Source organism: Oncorhynchus kisutch, unplaced genomic scaffold, assembly GCF_002021735.2.
Source record: "Oncorhynchus kisutch isolate 150728-3 unplaced genomic scaffold, Okis_V2 scaffold913, whole genome shotgun sequence".
Taxonomy (NCBI): Eukaryota; Metazoa; Chordata; class Actinopteri; order Salmoniformes; family Salmonidae; genus Oncorhynchus; species Oncorhynchus kisutch.
Genome location: NW_022262858.1, coordinates 65,896 through 89,918, shown reverse-complemented (window position 1 = coordinate 89,918; position 24,023 = coordinate 65,896). Strand labels below are relative to the sequence as shown.

The window sequence follows — 24,023 nt, the reverse complement described above, 5'->3', positions numbered from 1 at the left end:
CCAAAGTGGGCGGGGTTTGAAGCGCTGTGTTAGCGCTGTTTCCGGGAGTAGATCAAATTGATTTTCACACTGCATTTTCTTTGATCAAGAGAAAACAAAACATTGATTATTGCGAAAGTAATCAGTAAATAGAGGATAGGCTTACTTCAATGTAGAATATGTCAATAATGTCAAACAAACACTTTGACTGGAGTGTTTGAGATAAGCTTTATAGAGCTGATGCTATATTTTCTTAAAAAGTGGACTGCAATTTACTGCAACTGAAAAGATTGTGTTTACGATTTGAAACTTTATGAGACGGATATGGCCGTTGGTCATGATGTGATAGTTTTGTTGCTGGCGGTAATATGCTGTGTTGTAGAGAGCAAGAAGAGGAATGTTCTTCTTATTATCGGTATGTCCCTTTTTCCTTTGGGTTATTTTAACTGCAGTTGAATTAATCAAAGATCGACACTGCGTGTCACTTATCAATGAATTCGATCAGATGTATTTGTGAGTTTTTGACATCAGTTCTTCTACTTAGCTACTCGGTCAACACACTTCATCTCTCCCCCCTTCACTATCTCCACTCCCCCAATCCCTTCCCCCCCTCGCTCTCTCAGCGGACGACGCAGGCTTCGAGACGTCGGTCTATAACAACACCGTGGTCCGTACGCCTCACCTAGCCGCTCTGGGTCGACGCAGCCTGGTGTTCCAGAATGCCTTCACCTCCGTTAGTAGCTGTTCTCCCAGCCGATCCACCATACTGACAGGCCTGCCACAGGTGTGTGTGTGTGTATAGAGAGAAAGCAAGAGCGAGAGAGAGGAAAAAGTGTGTGTTCACCTCCTCCCTATGGGTCCTGGTCAAAAGTAGTGTACTAAATAACAGGGTGCCCTTTGGAACACACTCCTAATTTTTCTTCATGATGCATACAGCAACATAAAGTGGGGACATCCCAGATGGAACACTATACCCTATACAGTGCACTACTTTTGACCAGAGCCATATAGGGAATAGGTTGCCTTCCAGGGCAGGTTTAATATTCATCCATTCTGTTTTCCCGTGTTCCTCTGTCCACAGCATCAGAATGGTATGTACGGCCTGCACCAGGGAGTCCATCACTTCAACTCGTTTGACGGAGTACAAAGCCTACCTTTACTGCTGGGCCAAGCTAACATACGCACAGGTAGTTAACACACATTCACCCTACACATTCATCATCACACGAACACACCCACCCTTAGCATTGTCAAGACCTTACACACACACAGGTAGATAACACACACACTCATCATCACACGTACGCACACACAATCATGACAGGGGCGCGGGGACATGTGTGTTTTGATGGAGTGTACCAGAGTGCCAGTGTCCCTGTTCCTCCTCCATACAGGGATCATTGGGAAGAAACACGTAGGTCCTGGTCCTGTCTATCCCTTTGACTTCGCCTACACAGAGGAAAACAACTCTGTACTTCAGGTACAATTATTAAACCATTCTTTATATATTGTTTGTTTAGCGTTATTATGCTATTTTAGGATCTTATTTTATGACAATCTATGATTGTAAATTGGTGTATAATTAAACAGTTAATCAGCTCAACCAATAAATTGTAGTACTACTGCTACTACTACTGCTACTACTACTACTGTTATTACTACTGTTACTACTGCTACTACTACTGTTATTACTACTGCTATTACTACTGTTACTACTCCTGCTACTACTGATATTACTGCTGCTACTACTACTGCTATTACTACTATTACTACTGCTACTACTGCTATTACTACTGCTATTACTACTATTACTACTGCTACTACTGCTATTACTACTGCTATTACTACTATTACTACTGTTATTACTACTGCTATTACTACTATTACTACTGCTATTACTACTATTACTGCTACTACTACTGCTATTACTACTATTACTACTACTACTGCTGCTACTACTGCTATTACTACTCCTGCTACTACTGCTATTACTACTACTACTACTGCTACTACTACTGCTGCTACTACTGCTATTACTACTGCTACTACTACTACTACTACTACTGATACTGCTACTACTCCTATACTGCTACTCCTATACTGCTACTACTCCTACTCCTATACTACTGATACTGCTACTACTCCTATACTGCTACTCCTATACTGCTACTACTACTACTCCTATACTACTACTACTACTACTCCTATACTACTACTACTACTACTACTGCTACTCCTATACTACTACTACTCCTACTACTACTACTGCTACTACTACTACTACTGCTACTCCTATACTACTACTACTCCTATACTGCTACTACTACTCCTACTACTACTCCTACTACTACTACTACTACTACTCCTATACTGCTACTACTACTACTACTACTACTACTACTACTACTACTACTACTCCTACTGCTACTACTACTCCTACTACTACTGCTACTACTACTCCTATACTACTACTACTACTGCTACTACTACTACTACTACTGCTACTCCTATACTACTACTACTCATATACTACTACTACTACTACTAGGTGGGTCGGAATATCACCCGGATCAAACTACTGGTCAGGAAGTTCTTCCAGACCCAGAGAAAGGAAGAGGAAGAGAGACCGTTCTTCTTGTATGTGGCGTTCCACGACACCCACCGCTGTGGCCATTCCCAGCCGCAGTACGGAGCATTCTGTGAGAAGTTTGGGAACGGCCAGAGTGGAATGGGGAGGATTCCAGATTGGAAGCCAGAATACTACACCCCAGACCAAGTCAAGGTAAGGATCTGGTGCTGGTTCTGTTGTACTCTGTTCTATGCTAATCTATTCTAAGACAGTATATCACTTTCCACCTGCTATTTGAGAGTACTATCATTAATTATTTCATTGAATATAATATCATATGTAATATAACACTTACCCAGGTGCCCCAGTTCGTCCCAGACACCCCTGTAGCGAGAGCTGATTTGGCTGCCCAGTACACTACAGTTAGCAGACTGGACCAAGGTAAGAGGAGGAAGAACACACACACACACCGATATGAATAGAGAGAGGAACACACACCGACACACACACACACACACACACACACACCGATATGAATAGAGAGAGGAACACACACCGATATGAATAGAGAGAGGAACACACACCGATATGAATAGAGAGAGGAACACACACCGACACACACATGCAAGAACACTCACAGACGTGTATTTGAAATCTATTTATTACATAGCTAATACATGACAAGTAAACTTCTCCGCTGTAGGTATTAGTCTGATTCTACACCATGAATCCATCCATGGCCGTGTCCGAATACCCACACTAGCGTACTACATACTTAAACTGCATACTCATTTCTAGTAGAATTCACTCGTCTTTTCCCGACTCACGTGTTTGACAACAGCTGATAATCAGATAAATTGACGCACTACCAAAATGAACTCATGGAGGGAGTCAACGCAATCGCTCATCACATGACCCATTCAGAGTTCTGTTTTCTACATTTCTCAAACTATACTGAACACAAATATAAACACAACAATTTGAAACACTTTGTCTGAGTTACAGTTCATATAAGGAAACCAGCCAGGTTGATATAATTTCATTAGGCCCTAATCTATGGATTTCACATGACTGGGAATACAGATGTGCGTCTGTTGGTCACATTACCTTTAAAAAAATGGGCCTCATAATGGGCCTCAGGATCTCGTCACGGTGTCTCTGTGCATTCAAATTGCCATCGATAAAATGCAATTGTGTTCGTTGTCCGTAGCGTATGCCTGCCCATACCATAACCCCACCGCCACCATTGGGCACTCTGTTCACAACGTGTCCTCATCTGTGTTCCATAGGTATTGGTCTGGTGCTGGCTGAGTTGAGGGAGGCTGGTTATGAGAATGACACCTTGGTGATCTACAGCTCTGATAACGGTATCCCTTTCCCCAACGGACGCACCAACCTGTACGGATCAGGCACCGCAGAACCCATGCTGGTGTCATCACCTGAACACAGGGAGAGATGGGGAGGGACCAGCCAGGCCTACGTCAGCCTACTGGGTGAGGGGGAGCAGGAGGGAGGGAGGGACCAGCCAGGCCTACGTCAGTCTACTGGGAGGGAGGGAGGGAGGGACCAAATCAAATCAAATTTATTTATATAGCCCTTCGTACATCAGCTGATATCTCAAAGTGCTGTACAGAAACCCAGCCTAAAACCCCAAACAGCAAGCAATGCAGGTGTAGAAGCACTGTGGCTAGGAAAAACTCCCTAGAAAGGCCAAAACCTAGGAAGAAACATAGAGAGGAACCAGGCTATGTGGGGTGGCCAGTCCTCTTCTGGCTGTGCCGGGTGGAGATTATAACAGAACATGGCCAAGATGTTCAAATGTTCATAAATGACCAGCATGGTCGTATAATAATAAGGCAGAACGGTTGAAACTAGAGCAGCAGCACGGTCAGGAGGACTGGGGGCAGCAAGGAGTCATCATGTCAGGTAATCCTGGGGCATGGTCCTAGGGCTCAGGTCCTCCGAGAGAGAGAAAGAAAGAGAGAATTAGAGAGAGCATATGTGGGGTGGCCAGGCCTACGTCAGTCTACTGGGAGGGAGGGAGGGAGGGAGGGAGGGAGGGAGGGAGGGGAGGGAGGGAGGGAGGGAGGGAGGGAGGGAGGGAGGGAGGGGAGGGAGGGAGGGAGGGAGGGAGGGAGGGAGGGAGGGAGGGAGGGAGGGAGGGAGGGAGGGAGGGAGGGAGGGAGGGAGGGAGGGAGGGAGGGACCAGCCAGGCCTATGTCAGCCTACTGGGTGAGAGGGGGAGGGAGGGAGCAGGAGGGAGGGACCAGCCAGGCCTATGTCAGCCTACTGGGTGAGAGGGAGGGATGGGCAGCAGGAGAGAGGGGGGAGACGGACCAGCCAGGCCTCCCTCCCTCCAACCATCATTCAGAGAATGATGGGAGGGATGGAGAGAGAATGATGGTTGGAGGGAAAGAGAGAGAGAGAGAGAAGAAAAGGGAATAGGGAAGAAGGTATTGGTGGATTGACTGATAATAGCTGGGGAGAATTAATTAATGGATGTGTGGATGTATTTCTTGATGCATGTGTAATACCACTGTTACCATTAGGGGGAGACATAACTACCTTTCTACGGTATATGTTTGGGAGATCACCTCAAGGAAAGGAGGAAGGAAGGATTTTAAAAGTAATTTAACCACTATGTTTAAATCTCAATTTGCCTTTCCACGATTCCTCACATCCTCTCTCTCCTCTTTCTCAAAGCCCATTGGTGGAGAAGTTCAGAGGGGGAAAACCTTGGATGTTCTCCTCCAATGTGCTTTAAGGAGGCAAGGAAATTGGATGTGAGAAGTCACAGGAAGATAAATTGTGATAGAACCTAACCATCTCTCTCTCTCTCTCCCTCTCTACCTCCCTCCAGACATCACCCCCACCTTACTGGACTGGTTCTCCATCCCATACCCCTCATACTTCCTCCTGGGCACCCCCACCACCCCTGTCAGCCTCACAGGCCGCTCCCTCCTCCCTGCCCTAGTCTCCGAACCCTCACCCGCTGCCTGGCACACCGTCTATGCCAGGTAAAACCCTCACCCGCCGCCTGGCACACCGTCTAGGCCAGGTAAAACCCTCCCCCGCTGCCTGGCACACTGTCTACGCCAGGTAAAACCCTCCCCCGCTGCCTGGCACACCGTCTATGCCAGGTAAAACCCTCCCCCGCTGCCTGGCACACCGTCTATGCCAGGTAAAACCCTCCCCCGCTGCCTGGCACACCGTCTACGCCAGGTACAAAGGAAGGAAGGCACAGTGTGTTAGATGTTGGTGTTATAACCAGTTAACCACTGAGACTATATATATATATATATATATATATATAGGGTGGTTTCCCAGACACTGTGATTACACCTACTGTAGTCCTGGACTTAACAGCATGTTCCATGCAGATTCTCCGTTGAGAGTGATTTTTAGTTCAGGACTAGTTAGAATCTGTGTCCGGGAAACTGGCCCATAGTGTGACTTCCTTTCTTTGTGTGTATTCGGTAACACTTTACATTACAGGGTCCTTATGACTGTTTCATTATTATTTCAGTCTAACGAGTATTGTAATTACTCATTACTACACTGTACTTTGGATGATTGCTTTTTAAAATGTTTTCTTTGTTCTTCCACACTGTCTACGGCAGCCAGTCCCTCCATGAGGTGACCATGTACTACCCTATGCGCTCCATCCACCAGGGGGCGTACCGCCTGCTCCACAACCTCCACTACCGCATGCCCTTCCCTATAGACCAGGACTTCTACGTCTCTCCCACCTTCCAGGACCTGTTGAACAACACCCTGACCGGACAGCCCACAGGCTGGTTCAAGACCCTGCAACAATACTACTACAGGTACTGGTATAATACTATTATATACTATATTATACACTATTATACACTATTATATTATACACTAGTATACTATATTATATTATACACTAGTATACTATATTATACACTATTATATTATACACTAGTATACTATATTATACACTATTATATTATACACTAGTATACTATATTATACACTAGTATACTATATTATATTATACACTATTATACTATATTTTACACTACTATATATCTGAATAACACCCTGGCCAGGCGGCCCACAGGCTGGTTCAAGACCCTGCAACAATACTACTACAGGTACTGGTATAATACTATTATATACTATATTATACACTATTATATTATACACTATTATATTATACACTATTATACACTATTATATACTATTATACTATATTTTACACTACTATATATCTGAATAACACCCTGGCCAGGCCTCCCACAGGCTGGTTCAAGGCTCTGCAACAATACTACTACAGGTTCTGGTATAATACTATTATATACTATATTATACACTATTATATTATACACTAGTATACTATATTATACACTAGTATACTATATTATATTATACACTATTATTTTATACACTAGTATACTATATTATACACTAGTATACTATATTATATTATACACTATTATTTTATACACTAGTATACTATATTATACACTATTATTTTATACACTAGTATACTATATTATACACTATTATATTATACACTATTATATTATACACTAGTATACTATATTATACACTATTATATTATACACTAGTATACTATATTATACACTATTATTTTATACACTAGTATACTATATTATACACTAGTATACTATATTATATTATACACTATTATTTTATACACTAGTATACTATATTATACACTATTATATTATACACTAGTATACTATATTATACACTATTATATTATACACTATTATATTATACACTAGTATACTATATTATACACTATTATATTATACACTAGTATACTATATTATACACTATTATATTATACACGAGTATACTATATTATACACTATTATATTATACACTAGTATACTATATTTTACACTATTATATTATACACTATTATACTATATTTTACACTACTATATATCTGAATAACACCCTGGCCAGGCGGCCCACAGGCTGGTTCAAGGCTCTGCAACAATACTACTACAGGTACTTTTTGAAGGAGATCCCTTTATGTATCTGAGTTTAGAGAGGACAGATAGACATAGTGAGGGGTGTAGAAACCCCAGAGAACCCCTGTCGCTGCGGTGGCGTTTGTGGCTCGGAGTCAGGAGCTTAGACCGATACATCGAACACTATTATACTAGACTATAAACCGGGAACTTTGGGTCCTGGATGCTGATTGGCTGAAACAACTTTTCAGCCGTATGTACAGTGCATTCAGAAAGTATTCAGACCCCTTACTCATAAAGGCCTGCTTGGTGGAGTGCTGCAGAGATGGTTGCCCTTCTGTCTGGCCACTCTACCATAAAGGCCTGCTTGGTGGAGTGCTGCAGAGATGGTTGCCCTTCTGTCTGGCCACTCTACCATAAAGGCCTGCTTGGTGGAGTGCTGCAGAGATGGTTGCCCTTCTGTCTGGCCACTCTACCATAAAGGCCTGCTTGGTGGAGTACTGCAGAGATGGTTGCCCTTCTGTCTGGCCACTCTACCATAAAGGCCTGCTTGGTGGAGTACTGCAGAGATGGTTGCCCTTCTGTCTGGCCACTCTACCATAAAGGCCTGCTTGGTGGAGTACTGCAGAGATGGTTGCCCTTCTGTCTGGCCACTCTACCATAAAGGCCTGCTTGGTGGAGTGCTGCAGAGATGGTTGCCCTTCTGTCTGGCCACTCTACCATAAAGGCCTGCTTGGTGGAGTGCTGCAGAGATGGTTGCCCTTCTGGAAGTTTCTCCCATCTACACAGAGGAACTGTGGAGCTCTGTCAGAGTGACCATTGGGTTCTTGGTCACCACCCTGACTTAGGCCCTTTTCCCCGATTGCTCAGTTTGGCTGGGCGGTCAGCTCTAGCAAGAGTCTTGGTGGTTCTAAACTTCCTCCATTTAAGAATGATGGAGGCCACTGTGTTCTTGGGGACCATCAATGCTGCATAAATGTTTTGGTACCCTTCCCCAGATCTGTGCCCCGACACAATCCTGTCTTGAAACTCTACGGACAAATCCTTCAACCTCATGGCTTGGTTTTTGCTCTGACATGCACTGTCAACTGTTGGACCTTCTATAGACAGGTGTGTGCCTTTCCAAATCATGTCCAATCAATTGATTGGAGTCCGCCTGTGGTAAATTCAAGTTGTAGAAACATCTCAAGGATGATCAATGGAAACAGAAAGGACCGGAGCTCAATTTTGAGTCTCATAGCAAAGGGTCTGAATAATTATGTAAGTAAGGTATCTGGTTTTTATTTGTAATACATTTGCAAACATGTCTAAAAACCTGTTTTCACTTTGTCATTAGATGTGTGTAGATTTAGGATTTTTATTGATTTAATCCATTTTAGAATAAGGCTGTAACGTAACAAAATGTGGAAAAAGTCAAGGGGTCTGAATACTTTTCCGAATGCACTGTATATCAGACATTATAAACTGTGTGGTTCCAGCCCTGAATGCTGATTGGCTGACATCCGTGGTATATCAGACTGTACACCACGTGTATGACGACAACATGTATTTTTACTGCTCTAATTACATTGGTAACCAGTTTATAATAGCAATAAGGCACCTCGGGGGTTTGCGGTATAGCCAATCGTTTTTTTTTTTTAACTAGGCAAGTCAGTTAAGAACAAATTCTTATTTTCAATGACAGCCTACCGGGGAACAGTGGGTTAACTGCCTGTTCAGGGCAGAACGACAGATTTGTACCATGTCAGCTCGGGGATTTGAACTTGCAACCTTTCAGCTGCTAGTCCAACGCTCTAACCACTAGGCTACCCTACCGCCCCATATACTATGGCTACGGGCTGTATCCGGGCACTCCGTAATGCGTCGTGCATAAGAACAGCCCTTGGCCATGGTATATTGGCCATATACCACACCTCCTCAGGCCTTATTGCTTAAATATACCACGGCTACAGGCTGTATCCGGGCACTCCGCGATGCGTTGTGCATAAGAACAGCCCTTAGCCATGGTATATTGGCCATATACCACACCCCCTCAGGCCTTATTGCTTAAATATACCACGGTTGTGCAAAAATACTTGTTTACTTTTCTATTGATGTTGGTAACCAGTTTCTAATAGCAATAAGGCCCTCAGGGGGTTGAGGGATATGTCAATAGACCACACACCTTTGGGCCTTAATTACTCTCTATTATGTAGTGGTATAAGAACAGTAGTACCATCTTCATTACCATAGAAATGAAACCATACAATATAAAACTATACAATATAAAGCATAGGAGTCTATATACAATATAAAGGGTTCTATATCTATGATACTACTATTACCATAGAAATATAATGAATAGAATGGGCTTGGAACCTCTAACCCTGGAAATTCATTCTATTTCTATGACTACTACAGGGACCGCTGGGAGCTTTTTGACTTGCGGTCGGACCCAGAGGAGGCTGTGAACCTGGCTGGGGACCCGGCTCTCGCCCCGGTCCTGGAGAGCCTCAGAGACAGGTTAGTATTACTGTTCTCTAGGGATATTATGGATCGATTATTGTATCGTCGATATGGATATTATGGAGGATTGCAAAATTCCCAGAAATCCGGTTTGGAAGATTCCCAGAACCAGGATGGAATCAGCAAGAAATATGGAATTCTTCAAACACAAACTTGGGAATTTCGAGAAAGCCAAACCATTTTCCCCTTGGGGGTATTTCTTATGTTATAGCTTATGTTATTTGTTGTGTTAATTATTTCCTAATGTTATGTTTCCAGACTGCTGAAGTGGCAGTGGGACACTGGGGATCCGTGGGTCTGTGGACCAGACGCTGTGCTGGAGGACAAACTGGAACCACACTGTCGACCGCTCTACAACGGACTCTGACCGCAACTAGACCACAACTGGACTTTGATTGATTGTGGATCCAATCATATTTATTTTATAAAGCCCTTTTAACATCAGCAGTAGTCACAGTGTGATTCATAGTTAGCAGGCCTGAACCTCCACAGAGCAATCAATGCAGAAGAAGAATCACAGTGGCCAGGAACATCTCCCTAGAAAGAAGGACTCTAGGAAGTAAGATGACCCATCCTTTTCTGGCTGTACCAGGTAGAGGCTAAGAGTACATGTGGCCATTAAGAGTACATGTGGCCATTAAAGGGGTAGTTGGGGATTTTGTGCCAGCCACAACTGTCTTTATTTTAATGTGAGTTATAACCCATGAGTGATGACTATAGGGCCAGGAGTTTTGACCAGAAACCACCTCGTGACCTGAACAGGAAGAACTATGGGTTGTGATTAAGACCATCGATGGCTGAAAAACAAAACAAACGAGGCATAGCTTCAGTACAAATGTTCTGGACTTCATACAATGTATGTTTTGTATGATTTCAGTTTGACAACATCTAGATGTTGTTGGGATTTTATGCATTTTGTCAAATAAAGTATTTTTTTTGCTTCTCCTGTTTATTTCATAATAATGTCATCTTTATTTAAGTTTTTAAAAGCTGATATAGTTCTATGAACTAGTTGGAGCATCACGGTTTAAAGTCTCTTTCTCTTTGGTATCAAACTTATATTTGGGGATGGGATGAACGGAAATGTAAGAAGGAAACAGAAATGTTCTGTTTTATTTACAGACCTTTTCATTCCAAGCTTGTGTTAATTATTTCTGATGATGAAAACACATGTGTGATAGGCTACGTAGGCCTAACAGTAAAATGAAAACATATTTTATAGCCCAAGAGGAAAATCTAGGATTGTTTCTAGGCTATATTATATCAGCCTGTTGCACGTGGATCACACAAGTCGGCTACCATCAGATTCGGCTGAATCACAAGAACGACAGATTTGATTCACCGATTCGTTTTAAATCAGACTACTCAATTCCATTCGCGTTATTTAGTCAGATTATTGATGATCTGTTCTCCGATATTGGAGATGGATATTATTTAAAAAATATATAAAATATATATATTTTAAAAGTTTAATGGAGCCTCTGCGTAATTATTATATTCCCATTTGGTCATGTATATGGATGACAAGGTGGTATTTAATTAGGACCCCCATTAGCGGTTGCGATAGCATCAGCTCCTCTTCCTGGGGTCCACGCAAACCATGACATAATACAGAACAGTAATAGACAAGAACATCTCAAGGACAGAACTACATCAACAACAAAAAATTAAATGGCACATGTAGCCTACATATCAATACATACTGTACACCCAAACTATCAAATAGGGGAGAGGCGTTGTGCCTTGAGGTGTTGCTTTATCTGGTTTTTTTAAACCAGGTTTGCTGTTTATTTAAGCAATAAGAGATGGGAGTTCCCTTCAATAATGACTATATAATACTGTACGCTTTCTTGAATTTGTTCTGGATTTGGGGACTGTGAAACAAAAGACCCCTGGTGACATGTCTAGTTGGTTAAGTGTGTGTGTCAGAGCTGTGTGTAAATTGAGCCCTCTGATTACAATGAAGAGCAAGACGTGCCGCTCCGTTCTGGACCAGCTGCAGCTTGACCACACGACTGGGCAATAATCAAGAGAAGACTAAACTAGAGCCCACACTTGCTTTTTGGAGTGAGGTGTCATAAAAGCAGATCATTATTTATTACGGACAGACCTCTCCCCATCTTTACAACCGTTGAATATTTATGTTTTGACCATGACAGTTTAGAATCTAAGGTAACACCAAGTAATTTAGTCTCAACTTGTTCAGCAGCCACACCATTCATTGGTTATATAGGCTGTTATCTAAAAATGGGGATCTTATTTACACTGTTGTGGAGGTACGGGGTTCTACAGAAGGATAAACTAACAAGCGAACTGAAAACGTGTGCTTTTTAGGATAGCCTATAATTTACGAGCACTTGAACACTGTGGGTGTCTCTCTCCTCTCATTTCTGTAAAGTTAAAGCATCTGAAGCTGGACCTTTTATGACGAAATTCCAGTCATATGCCAATAAACGTAATTTACTTTCTAGTTTTCAAGAAACAGATGAGGATCGGTGTGATGTCACTATGTCAACCTCCCCAAACACAGGGGGTAAAGAGAAAACGCATACATCCGGATTGGATTGTTCATCTGCGTGCGTAAAGATGAATCATTCAATCTTTCTGATCCAATTGACAGGTCACGATCGTGCCGCGCGCCTATATAAAACGGTCACAACATTCGAGAACACCCAACCAACGGAAGAACCACCAACAAGAACGTCAGTTGATATTGGTAACCTAGGCTACAGCTCACCAGAGAAGAAGACAAGAACAGAAGAACCAAAAACATCCCGACGACAACCGAACCAACCGTCAAACCAACATTCCATCCAGCTGCGTAAAAAAGGCACGAGATGGAGAGGTCTGTTAGATTCGCCGTGGTGTGCGTCGGTATCTCCATGCTTATCTCGTGCCACCCTATCGAGGCGTGGTACAAGCAGTCCACCGGACCGAGCTACCACTCGGTCGGCCGAGCCTCGGGTCTGCTGTCCGGGATCCGGAGGTCCCCGTACATCCGGAGGTCTGAGTCAGAAGAAACGGTGATGGACAGCGGGGAGAATACCGGCACCGAGAACAACTTGGTGACTGACGGTAACCGACAGACCCCCGTGCTCAAAAACATGGTAAGTGTGATTTGAGAGGTAAAATCGTTGAATTAAAGTCTAAGGTAGATGGTACCCAAAGAAAATTAAGTACATTTATTCTGAGATTCTACCTGCACGCAAATTAATGAAGTGAATTGATTAGCATTATTACAATGGCAAAATTTGACAATGTATTTTTGGGGGGCAAAGTGCCGTAGTCACATTTAAAAATTTAAACATCTTTTAAACGTGAGATTATATAAATTGGTATAGACTAGAAAGTAGCGCGCCAGATCAGACCACTGCGTAAAAGGCGCTGTCCTTCAGCACCAAAGAGACGCGCAACTTGCCTACTGTCAGATAAATTAAACCGTTTAAGCAGTCTTTATACCCGATAAAATACATTGTAGACTATAGGCTAGACCTACGTGAATAATAGCCTATAAATAGTAACCTGAATGTGACAAAAACTGAACTAAAACCAACCTTTGACAAGACAAAATGTCTCAGTAGTCGGTCTATATTTCAATGTGACAATAAGTACAAATTATTTTCATTTCTTGAAATTTGTATCCATTTATATTTTTCTACATTTCAGCACATTTCCCCCAAACAGGTCTACTTTAATGTGCCACAATTAATGACTGAACATCATTTAACTCGCCGTTTCTCTCAGGCTATCTGTGTGACAGACATCTCTCCCAACCTGAAGAGCTGCGAGCTGCTGCGGGACGGGACGAGTACGTTCCAGTGCAAGGCTGACGTGTTCCTCTCCCTGGACTCGCTGGACTGCCTGGCCGCGTGAGACCAACAAATCTCCCGCCGGCGCCAACAACAACAGTTGACTTTCCGCGAGGTAGAACGGGCTAGAACGCAGGCAGCGTGAGAGAAAAAGGACCGGTGATCGATGATGACATTGAATGTTTTCGCATCATTTATATATATATAAAAAAAACGGATGTGAATAATGTTTGTTTAATACTAGCGGTGTAAAACAAAACAAAAAAAGACTAAACGAAAAACCCAAAGTGCAATGTGTGTGAGAGAAAGTTGTTACTAGGCTACAAAGCTATCTTTTGTCACCCCCCCCCACACTCCCCTATATTCCTATGCCGACCCTCACCCAGATGCTCCCTTGTAGGTTACCTGCGTTGCCTAATGTAGGCTATTATTACATGTTCATAAATCGTTGCCTGCTGAGCAGAACCTGTCCAAGTACTTTTATTTATTTTATTAAAATGAACAAATATCGCTAATTTGATTGGTGTACATTTGTATTTATGCTTGACTGATAGTAGCCTAGGCTACATATTCATTGTGGAAACAAATGAAGATGTTATTTTGTGCAGTTGGACCTAGCCTATTTCAAAGCCTCAGCAACAGAAATCACTTATATTGAAGTATTTTCATCCTGACAATGTTTTTCACTGAAGCAAATTTTTCTGCAGTCAGTTGCACTACATAGCCTATTCTATACGGGGTAGTTAGAGCCCTGAATGCTGATTGGCTGAAAGCCATGGTATATCAGACCATATACCATGAGTATGACAACAAGTACTGTTCGAATTACATTGGTAACAAAGTTTATAACAGCAATATGGCACCTCAGGGGTTTGTGGTATATGGCCAATATACCACGGCTAAGGGCTGTATCAAGGCACTCCTCAGTGTGTCGTGCTTAAGAACAGCCCTTAGCCGTGGTATATTGCATATATACCACACCGCCCTCAGGCCTTATTACTTAAATCTGCTTTGTTTACTTCCTAAAAACGACGACACGGCCAGTAAACAAACGACTCCGAAACATTCAAATAATTATTTCATCGGCATAGCCAATTAATCTGAAGACACCAAGGTCAAGTTATTTCACAAGATCAACTGAATTATAATCCAATTCTGTGTCCAAATCTCAACCCAAAAACTCAAGATTAAAATGTTATTAGATGACAGAAGCATATAAAACAGATTTTAAATACGACAAGACCCCCATAAACGGGCACAATTAGGAATGATTCTTATAAATACATAATGGTAAGATTTTATTTCTCAAATGCTTAGACAATAGTTTGATAGCAATAGTCTTCCAACAGATACTTGTCTGTTGAGCAATTTAGACAAAAATCCCCAAATGAATGACAGAATAAAACATGTAAATTAAGAAAAAAGAGGAGAGAGAAAGGAAGAGGTGTTTGAGAGAAGGGGAGAGAGAGAGGAAGAGGTGTTTGAGAGAGAGAGAGCAAGAGAGAGGAAAGGAGAGCAGGACACAAGAGTGATGAGATTTACTGCAGTTAAATAAAGCCAGTTGTTTTCTGTGATCTCTGTCCCATTAAGGAGTGATAGGCATTGATGGATGGGAGGAAAATGCACGTAGTCTGTATGCATGAGAGAACCCCTTAACACACACACAGTATGGATGAGTGAACCCCTTACCTCACACACACAGTCTGTATGGATGAGTGACCCATAACTCCACACCTCCACACCAGTACCACACTGCCCGCGCATCTAATGGACAAACGGTAAATCCTCCTGCCTGCCCACACACACACTAAGACATGCACTAAGCTGAGTGAGCATTTAGCCGGATGACTGTAACCGAGCAACCAAAGATGAGAGTAAACCTATCATTACCGTCTACAGGGTCCCTCCAATGAGCTCTGGTATGAATCAGAAATATAACAAGTATGTTAAGAATTAAAATGTTGATGTTGTATTATTCCTATTCTGATTAGGGTTGCATAGCAACAACAATAACACAAATAAATATGTACCATAGTCCATGATTGTTCACAAAAACAAGGAGAGGGAAGTGAAATGTTCCCCCAATGGACCTCCTCCTCGTTCCGGGGAAGTGAAATGTTCCCCCAATGGACCTCCTCCTCGTTCCGGGAAGTGAAATGTTCTCCAATGGACCTCCTCCTCGTTCCGGGAAGTGAAATGTTCTCCAATGGACCTCCTCCTCGTTCCGGGAAGTCAAATGTTCTCCAATGGACCTCCTCCTCGTTCCGTGAAGTCAAATGTTCTCCAATAGACCTCCTCCTCGTTCCGTGAAGTCAAATGTTCTCCAATAGACCTCCTCCTCGTTCCGTGAAGTCAAATGTTCTCCAATGGACCTCCTCCTCGTTCCGTGAAGTCAAATGTTCTCCAATAGACCTCCTCCTCGTTCCGGGAAGTCAAATGTTCTCCAATAGACCTCCTCCTCGTTCCGTGAAGTCAAATGTTCTCCAATAGACCTCCTCCTCGTTCCGTGAAGTCAAATGTTCTCCAATGGACCTCCTCCTCGTTCCGTGAAGTCAAATGTTCTCCAATAGACCTCCTCCTCGTTCTGGGAAGTCAAATGTTCTCCAATAGACCTCCTCCTCGTTCCGGGAAGTCAAATGTTCTCCAATAGACCTCCTCGTTCCGGGAAGTCAAATGTTCTCCAATAGACCTCCTCCTCGTTCCGTGAAGTCAAATGTTCTCCAATAGACCTCCTCCTCGTTCCGGGAAGTCAAATGTTCTCCAATAGACCTCCTCCTCGTTCCGGGAAGTCAAATGTTCTCCAATAGACCTCCTCCTCGTTCCGTGAAGTCAAATGTTCTCCAATAGACCTCCTCCTCGTTCCGTGAAGACAAATGTTCTCCAATAGACCTCCTCCTCGTTCTGGGAAGTCATGTATACAGTTCCAGAGGAACTGAACCGATGGGTCTTTCATTATGAAGTCGACTTAAACACGCTTTTCTTCCGTAACCAGAAAACAGAGTAGGTTGACGGAGCCCCTAGTCACTGATCTTGGGTCAGTTTTCCATTATCCCCACTAACGGTTAAAGTGGAAATCAGCAGTTGAAACAATAACAAAGCGTCCTCCCCGCCCGTTTTGGTAAACAGCTGAGGGACGGGGCTGGAGAAGTGTAACCTCTCTCAAATGCATAGCTAGAGCTATGGATGCAAAGACTGTCAATCCATGATATCAACATTCTAGTTTGAACCATGTTGAGGCTATTTGTTCACATTTACGTTGTTTACAAACGGAGTAAAACAAGCGTATATTTTGAATTAAGCTCATGAGCCATTTATAAGTTCCATTCTTCAAGAATCAATGGGCCAGTTGCTAAGTCCAAAAATGGACGTAGCAACAGCTGATTGACCCTTTAAGGTTATGATTTGGTGAGGGGAAGCTGAGTCTAGCTCTGTACCGAGGGAAACTTCACCCCAGAGTCCAGAAGCCAACCAGCACCATCGGAACTGTTAGAACTCATAGGAACTCTTAGAACCAATCATAGCAGAGAGACGGCCTCTAGGTTCTCTTTGATGATGGTGTCCATGACTACCTGGAAGACAATCTGTACGTTGGAGGTGTCCGTTGCCGTGGTGAAGTGGTGGTAGATGAGTTTGCTGGGCGTGGCGTTGAGAGACACAAACATTCCGGCAATGTATCGGGCCGCAGCGTCAACGTCACAGTCTGCACCTGAGGAGAGAGAGAGGGAGAGGGAGAGAGAGGGAAGAGGGGGAGATGGAAAGAAAGAGGGTTTAAGGCAATACCGTTTTCAGAGTTAGTTTCATATCTTGATAAGATGTTGTATTATCATGATGGCTTCATCCAATCTCAAGCCTGTATATTGTTATTTTATCAATGACAAAGAAGGCCATTTCATGTCAAACACCAATGGATTGCAATAGCATTATCAGTCTGGTCACATATGTTTTACCTATTGCGTGTGGTGCACGTGTCGTGTATGTGTGTGTATTAGGGTGTGGTCAGCGTGACTGACCTTTAAACTGCGGCACATACAGCCGCAGATGCCGCCCCGAATGTAAAATCTTCTCTTGAAAAAGATCGATCTTGTTCATAAATAAGATCTGCAATAAATAAACAAATACATGAATAAATCAAAAATATCCGACATCCCTGGTCGGCAATTATACACAAATAAATAACGCGGTAAACAAACATACAGATGAACAATAGGGAGGATGTTCAATCAATGTTCAAACAACGTTCAATCAATGTTCAATCAACGTTCAATCAATGTTCAATCAACGTTCAATCAATGTTCAATCAACGTTCAATCAACGTTCAATCAATGTTCAATCAACGTTCAATCAATGTTCAATCAACGTTCAATCAACGTTCAATCAACGTTCAATCAATGTTCAATCAACGTTCAATCAACGTTCAATCAATGTTCAAACAAGAATAATATTGTGGTTACTGGTGTCAAAACATTTACTGTAAATACCACTTCCATGTGATACGGATATAACTGCAGACTTATACTACTCATCAATCAACCGTAAATGCCAGTTGATGAATGGTCAAATCTGTACATGTGATCGGGAGAGCGATCACTGGCGAATTCAGATCAATTACCTAGTGAAGCCTTGGCTACAGGAGGATTGATTGAGCTCACTGTCGCAAGTATTGTGGTGTGAGTCAACACACTGTCCCTGACTGACTGTCCCTTTCACAGTACACAACACTGACTGTCCCTTTCACAGTACACAACACTCTGACTCAGTGGCTTGCATCCCAAATGGCGTGCTATTCCCTATATAGTGCACTACTTTGTTTACCAGGGCCCATATGAAGGGACATAAAGGGAACCGGGTGACATTTGGGCCGCATCTTTAGTTCACTGTAGTGGTTCACTAGTGGACCAATTAAAAGTCTATGAGGAGTTCTCATTCTACCTGGCTCTGGTGCATTTGGTTAAAAGAACAACAACTAGCTAGATAATGATGGATGAACTGAGTTGAATGAAGAGAATAATGAGAGTGTGTGTGTGTGAATGTGGTGTGTAATTAACACAGTGGAACAGTGGGTGGAGGGTTATAGGTTAGCAGACTCACAGACACACCCTGATTAGATTCATTACTCGGTCTCACACACGTACGCATGCACACACCACCACCCCAAGTGGGCATGAAAAACACACTAAAGGAGGTCCCATTAAACAAGCTCGTTACACCGTCTTTCATTTGATGAGGGCGGGTGTGTGTGTTGGTGTGTGTGTTGGTGTGTGTGTGTGGGCTGGAAGCTGAATGCACCTAAATTACTGTTCGCTGTTTAATTACGAGTGACAAGGGACCTATTAGAACAAAGCCTGTGGTCGGTCGTGTGTGTGTGTGTGTGTGTGTGTGTGTGTGTGTAGGTGTGTGTAGGTGTGTGTGTGTAGGTGTATAGGTGTGTGTGTGTGTGTGTATGTACGCGTGTGTGTAGGTGTGTGGTGAGATATTGCAGAGGCATGTCCACTCAGAAGCCACGAGTGACATAAATGACAAGTGAGAAAGAGAGAGAACGAGATGGAGAAAGACATCCACCATGTTTGCTTCACTCATCCGTTCCCACTCTGTCCTCCCCATGGACTCTCTATGCGTAACAGTGAGTGTCTAGTGTGTGTAGCGTGTGTGTAGCGTGTGTGTGTGTAGCGTCTTCTCCATCCTGTCCATTAGCAAAAGGACAACTAGAGGACAACCATGTCAACCAAACTCTGTTTAGACTTGGTCAAGTAGCTGTAACTATCAACCAAACCCTGTTTAGACTTGGCCAAGTAGCTGTAACTATCAACCAAACTCTGTTTAGACTTGGCCAAGTAGCTGTAACTATCAACCAAACTCTGTTTAGACTTGGCCAAGTAGCTGTAACTATCAACCAAACCCTGTTTAGACTTGGCCAAGTAGCTGTAACTATCAACCAAACCCTGTTTAGACTTGGCCAAGTAGCTGTAACTATCAACCAAACCCTGTTTAGACTTGGCCAAGTAGCTGTAACTATCAACCAAACCCTGTTTAGACTTGGCCAAGTAGCTGTAACTATCAACCAAACCCTGTTTAGACTTGGCCAAGTAGCTGTAACTATCAACCAAACTCTGTTTAGACTTGGCCAAGTAGCTGTAACTATCAACCAAACCCTGTTTAGACTTGGCCAAGTAGCTGTAACTATCAACCAAACCCTGTTTAGACTTGGCCAAGTAGCTGTAACTATCAACCAAACCCTGTTTAGACTTGGCCAAGTAGCTGTAACTATCAACCAAACCCTGTTTAGACTTGGCCAAGTAGCTGTAACTATCAATGGAAGAGTTTCTGTACGGATGGGACTTTTCTAGCCATAATAAAATAAAATAAAATAAATCATGGCAAAATCTGTGCACTACAACATTTGAAAAGATAAATAAATTAACTTGCATGCTAGGCTAGTTTGGCATATTTTCTTCTAGTCCAGCCTGCTGGTTACATGATCTCTTACCAAACACCATTCTTTCAGACGTTTGACGTCGTTGACGGTCCATCTGTTCTCTCTCATTGACTCCTGTGTATTCTAATTCCAGCGTGTACAAGGTTGTTTACAAGCGCAATTTTTTTTTTGCTTTTCGTTTGAATTGGGCTTTAGACTAGGCCTTACCACTGAGGTACCCCGTTATAGAGCCTGTCTGTTACCACTGAGGTACTACAGTATAGAGACTGTCTGTTACCACTGAGGTACCCCGTTATAGAGACTGTCTGTTACCACTGAGGTACTACAGTATAGAGACTGTCTGTTACCACTGAGGTACCACAGTATAGAGACTGTATGTTACCACTGAGGTCCTACAGTATAGAGACTGTCTGTTACCACTGAGGTCCTACAGTATAGAGACTGTCTGTTCCCACTGAGGTCCTACAGTATAGAGACTGTCTGTTCCCACTGAGGTCCTACAGTATAGAGACTGTCTGTTACCACTGAGGTCCTACAGTATAGAGACTGTCTGTTACCACTGAGGTCCTACAGTATAGAGACTGTCTGTTACCACTGAGGTACTACAGTATAGAGACTGTCTGTTACCACTGAGGTACCCCGTTATAGAGACAGTCTGTTACCACTGAGGTCCTACAGTATAGAGACTGTCTGATACCACTGAGGTCCTACAGTATAGAGACTGTCTGTTACCACTGAGGTCCTACAGTATAGAGACTGTCTGTTCCCACTGAGGTCCTACAGTATAGAGACTGTCTGTTCCCACTGAGGTCCTACAGTATAGAGACTGTCTGTTCCCACTGAGGTCCTACAGTATAGAGACGGTCTGTTCCCACTGAGGTCCTACAGTATAGAGAAGGTCTGTTCCCACTGAGGTCCTACAGTATAGAGACGGTCTGTTCCCACTGAGTTCCTACAGTATAGAGACTGTCTGTTCCCACTGAGGTCCTACAGTATAGAGACTGTCTGTTCCCACTGAGGTCCTACAGTATAGAGACTGTCTATTACCACTGAGGTCCTACAGTATAGAGACTGTCTGTTCCCACTGAGGTCCTACAGTATAGAGACTGTCTGTTACCACTGAGGTCCTACAGTATAGAGACTGTCTGTTACCACTGAGGTCCTACAGTATAGAGACTGTCTGTTACCACTGAGGTACTACAGTATAGAGACTGTCTGTTACCACTGAGGTACCCCGTTATAGAGACAGTCTGTTACCACTGAGGTCCTACAGTATAGAGACTGTCTGATACCACTGAGGTCCTACAGTATAGAGACTGTCTGTTCCCACTGAGGTCCTACAGTATAGAGACGGTCTGTTCCCACTGAGGTCCTACAGTATAGAGACGGTCTGTTCCCACTGAGGTCCTACAGTATAGAGACTGTCTTTTACCACTGAGGTCCTACAGTATAGAGACTGTCTGTTACCACTGAGGTCCTACAGTATAGAGACTGTCTGTTACCACTGAGGTACTACAGTATAGAGACTGTCTGTTACCACTGAGGTACCCCGTTATAGAGGCTGTCTGTTACCACTGAGGTCCTACAGTATAGAGACTGTCTGTTACCACTGAGGTCCTACAGTATAGAGACTGTCAGATACCACTGAGGTCCTACAGTATAGAGACTGTCTGTTACCACTGAGGTACTACAGTATAGAGACTGTCTGTTACCACTGAGGTACCCCGTTATAGAGGCTGTCTGTTACCACTGAGGTCCTACAGTATAGAGACTGTCTGTTACCACTGAGGTCCTACAGTATAGAGACTGTCAGATACCACTGAGGTCCTACAGTATAGAGACTGTCTGTTCCCACTGAGGTCCTACAGTATAGAGACTGTCTGTTACCACTGAGGTCCTACAGTATAGAGACTGTCTGTTACCACTGAGGTCCTACAGTATATAGACTGTCTATTCCCACTGAGGTCCTACAGTATAGAGACGGTCTGTTCCCACTGAGGTCCTACAGTATAGAGACTGTCTGTTACCACTGAGGTCCTACAGTATAGAGACTGTCTGTTACCGCTGAGGTACTACAGTATAGAGACTGTCTGTTACCACTGAGGTACCCCGTTATAGAGACTGTCTGTTACCACTGAGGTACTACAGTATAGAGACTGTCTGTTACCACTGAGGTACCCCGTTATAGAGACAGTCTGTTACCACTGAGGTCCTACAGTATAGAGACTGTCTGATACCACTGAGGTCCTACAGTATAGAGACTGTCTGTTACCACTGAGGTCCTACAGTATAGAGACTGTCTGTTACCACTGAGGTCCTACAGTATAGAGACTGTCTGTTACCACTGAGGTCCTACAGTATCTAGACTCTCTCTTACCATTGAGGTACACTGGTATAGAGACTGTCTGTTACCATTGAGGTACTACAGTATTTAGACGGTCTCTTACCATTGAGGTCCTAGGGTATCTATACTGTCTCTTACCACTGAGGTCCTACAGTATCTAGGACTCTCTCTTACCATTGAGGTCCTAGGGTATCTAGACTGTCTCTTACCATTGAGGTACTACAGTATCTAGACTCTCTCTTACCATTGAGGTACTCTTGAAGAAGATGTTGTTGCAGATGGAAGAGAAGAGTTTCAGACTCTCCTGTAGGCGGTTCTGAAAGAGGGGAATTCATTAGATGTAACATTAGTAAAACAGGCGTCTGTCACGTCAGACCATGTGTAGTAATATTGTAACCGTGTTCATCAGGGAAATGACAGGTAAAGATGTCGGGGTAACAATAGAGAGGGTGTCTCACCATACATGGGTCCTCTACTAGAGTCATGTCGTATCCACTGAGAGAAACAACAAATACCACGGCCCGGACGTCCTCGAAACAACCAATCCACTTCCTCCTCTCTGTCCTCTGACCCCCTACATCATACATCCTGGAGAGGGGGAAGGGGGAGACAATTATTTTGTATAAATATATCTTTTTTTTTAATGAGCGAGTGAGAAATCTGTACATTAGATGGAACACATCAGACTCATTGATTATGTGGAGTAGAGAACTTGGGCAGCCAGCGAGACAGGTTATTAGTGTGGTCGTGGTTTGGCCAATGTGTTTTAGAGCCATGTGATAATGACAGTTAGCTGTCACCAGGAGGTTCACAGCGTAGGTTCAAATAGGACACCTGCTGCTATTTAGATCGTGTGCGTGTTTATCAATTAGCTAAAAGACAATTAGTAAGTTAATTCATTTACTCAGATTGAGGGAACCGTCTGTTGGGTCCTTCAGGAACACCTGGGTCCTCCGTGAAGCCCCTCGAGGTCCACACAGAGCTTGCGTCCCAATTGGCACACTATTCCCGATTCAGAGCAGTCTTTTTGATCAGGGCCCACGGGGCTCTGGTTAAAGTAGTGCACTACATGGGGAATAGAGTGTCATTTGGGACACGGCCAGTGGGCTTAGAATAAGCCAGAGATGATGGAAACCTCTGTAGTATTTTAGCGTAAGCCAACGTCATTAAAACAAAAAGGGATCTCATTTGGGATTTAGTGATGCCAGTCTCTTTTCTCCTCCCCTCCTAAAAGGTCCGGGGGCGAACGGTTGAACACCGTCACACTCAACGGCAATGAATACGGTTTTTAAAAAAATCACTTTTTACTCACAATAAACCATAACAATTATTAATTTGCAATTAACTTGATATGCTACAGTCCATGTTGAGTATTGGTGAGTTTGTCTCTGCTCTCAGAAGATTCTAC

The 24,023-nt window shown here is 43.2% G+C and overlaps 3 protein-coding genes across 6 annotated transcripts in view; 2 read left to right on the top strand and 1 right to left on the bottom strand.

The window, feature by feature from the left end:
* The first annotated feature begins 7 nt into the window (after positions 1–7).
* LOC109877188 (N-sulphoglucosamine sulphohydrolase) lies at positions 8–10,979 on the top strand. Its single transcript, XM_031817020.1, has 11 exons — positions 8–394; positions 603–763; positions 1,061–1,166; positions 1,374–1,459; positions 2,528–2,761; positions 2,908–2,989; positions 3,838–4,041; positions 5,409–5,565; positions 6,169–6,375; positions 9,925–10,026; positions 10,288–10,979. Exons 1-11 carry the CDS (start codon positions 304–306, stop codon positions 10,394–10,396), a joined length of 1,539 nt encoding a protein of 512 aa, XP_031672880.1. The 5' UTR covers positions 8–303; the 3' UTR covers positions 10,397–10,979.
* A 1,552-nt stretch (positions 10,980–12,531) lies between these two features.
* On the top strand, positions 12,532–14,353 carry LOC109877190 (neuropeptide B-like). The gene is made up of 2 exons (XM_020469496.2): positions 12,532–13,136; positions 13,774–14,353. Exons 1-2 carry the CDS (start codon positions 12,867–12,869, stop codon positions 13,900–13,902), a joined length of 399 nt encoding a protein of 132 aa, XP_020325085.1. The 5' UTR covers positions 12,532–12,866; the 3' UTR covers positions 13,903–14,353.
* Positions 14,354–15,119: 766 nt separating this feature from the next.
* The window catches only part of LOC109876259 (guanine nucleotide-binding protein G(o) subunit alpha), a 44,363-nt gene continuing 35,459 nt past the window's right edge, over positions 15,120–24,023 (bottom strand). For 3 of the 4 annotated variants that reach the window (XM_031817019.1, XM_031817015.1, XM_031817016.1), the window contains 4 exons: positions 23,074–23,203; positions 22,860–22,931; positions 17,849–17,936; positions 15,120–17,544 (listed from right to left, as the gene is read on the bottom strand). In XM_031817019.1, coding sequence (XP_031672879.1) covers positions 17,354–17,544; positions 17,849–17,936; positions 22,860–22,931; positions 23,074–23,203 — 481 coding nt within the window. In that variant the 3' untranslated portion in view covers positions 15,120–17,353. The remainder of the gene's footprint in view (positions 17,545–17,848; positions 17,937–22,859; positions 22,932–23,073; positions 23,204–24,023) is intronic. The other variant, XR_004207836.1, reaches the window with a different exon arrangement.

Coding starts and splice junctions, on each gene's coding strand:
- LOC109877188 (XM_031817020.1), top strand. CDS start 304: ATGGCCGTTGGTCATGATGTGATAGTTTTGTTGCTGGCGGTAATATGC. Junction 2,762..2,907: donor ACACCCCAGACCAAGTCAAG/GTAAGGATCTGG, acceptor ACACTTACCCAG/GTGCCCCAGTTCGTCCCAGA. Junction 4,042..5,408: donor GGCCTACGTCAGCCTACTGG/GTGAGGGGGAGC, acceptor ACCTCCCTCCAG/ACATCACCCCCACCTTACTG.
- LOC109877190 (XM_020469496.2), top strand. CDS start 12,867: ATGGAGAGGTCTGTTAGATTCGCCGTGGTGTGCGTCGGTATCTCCATG. Junction 13,137..13,773: donor CCCCCGTGCTCAAAAACATG/GTAAGTGTGATT, acceptor CGTTTCTCTCAG/GCTATCTGTGTGACAGACAT.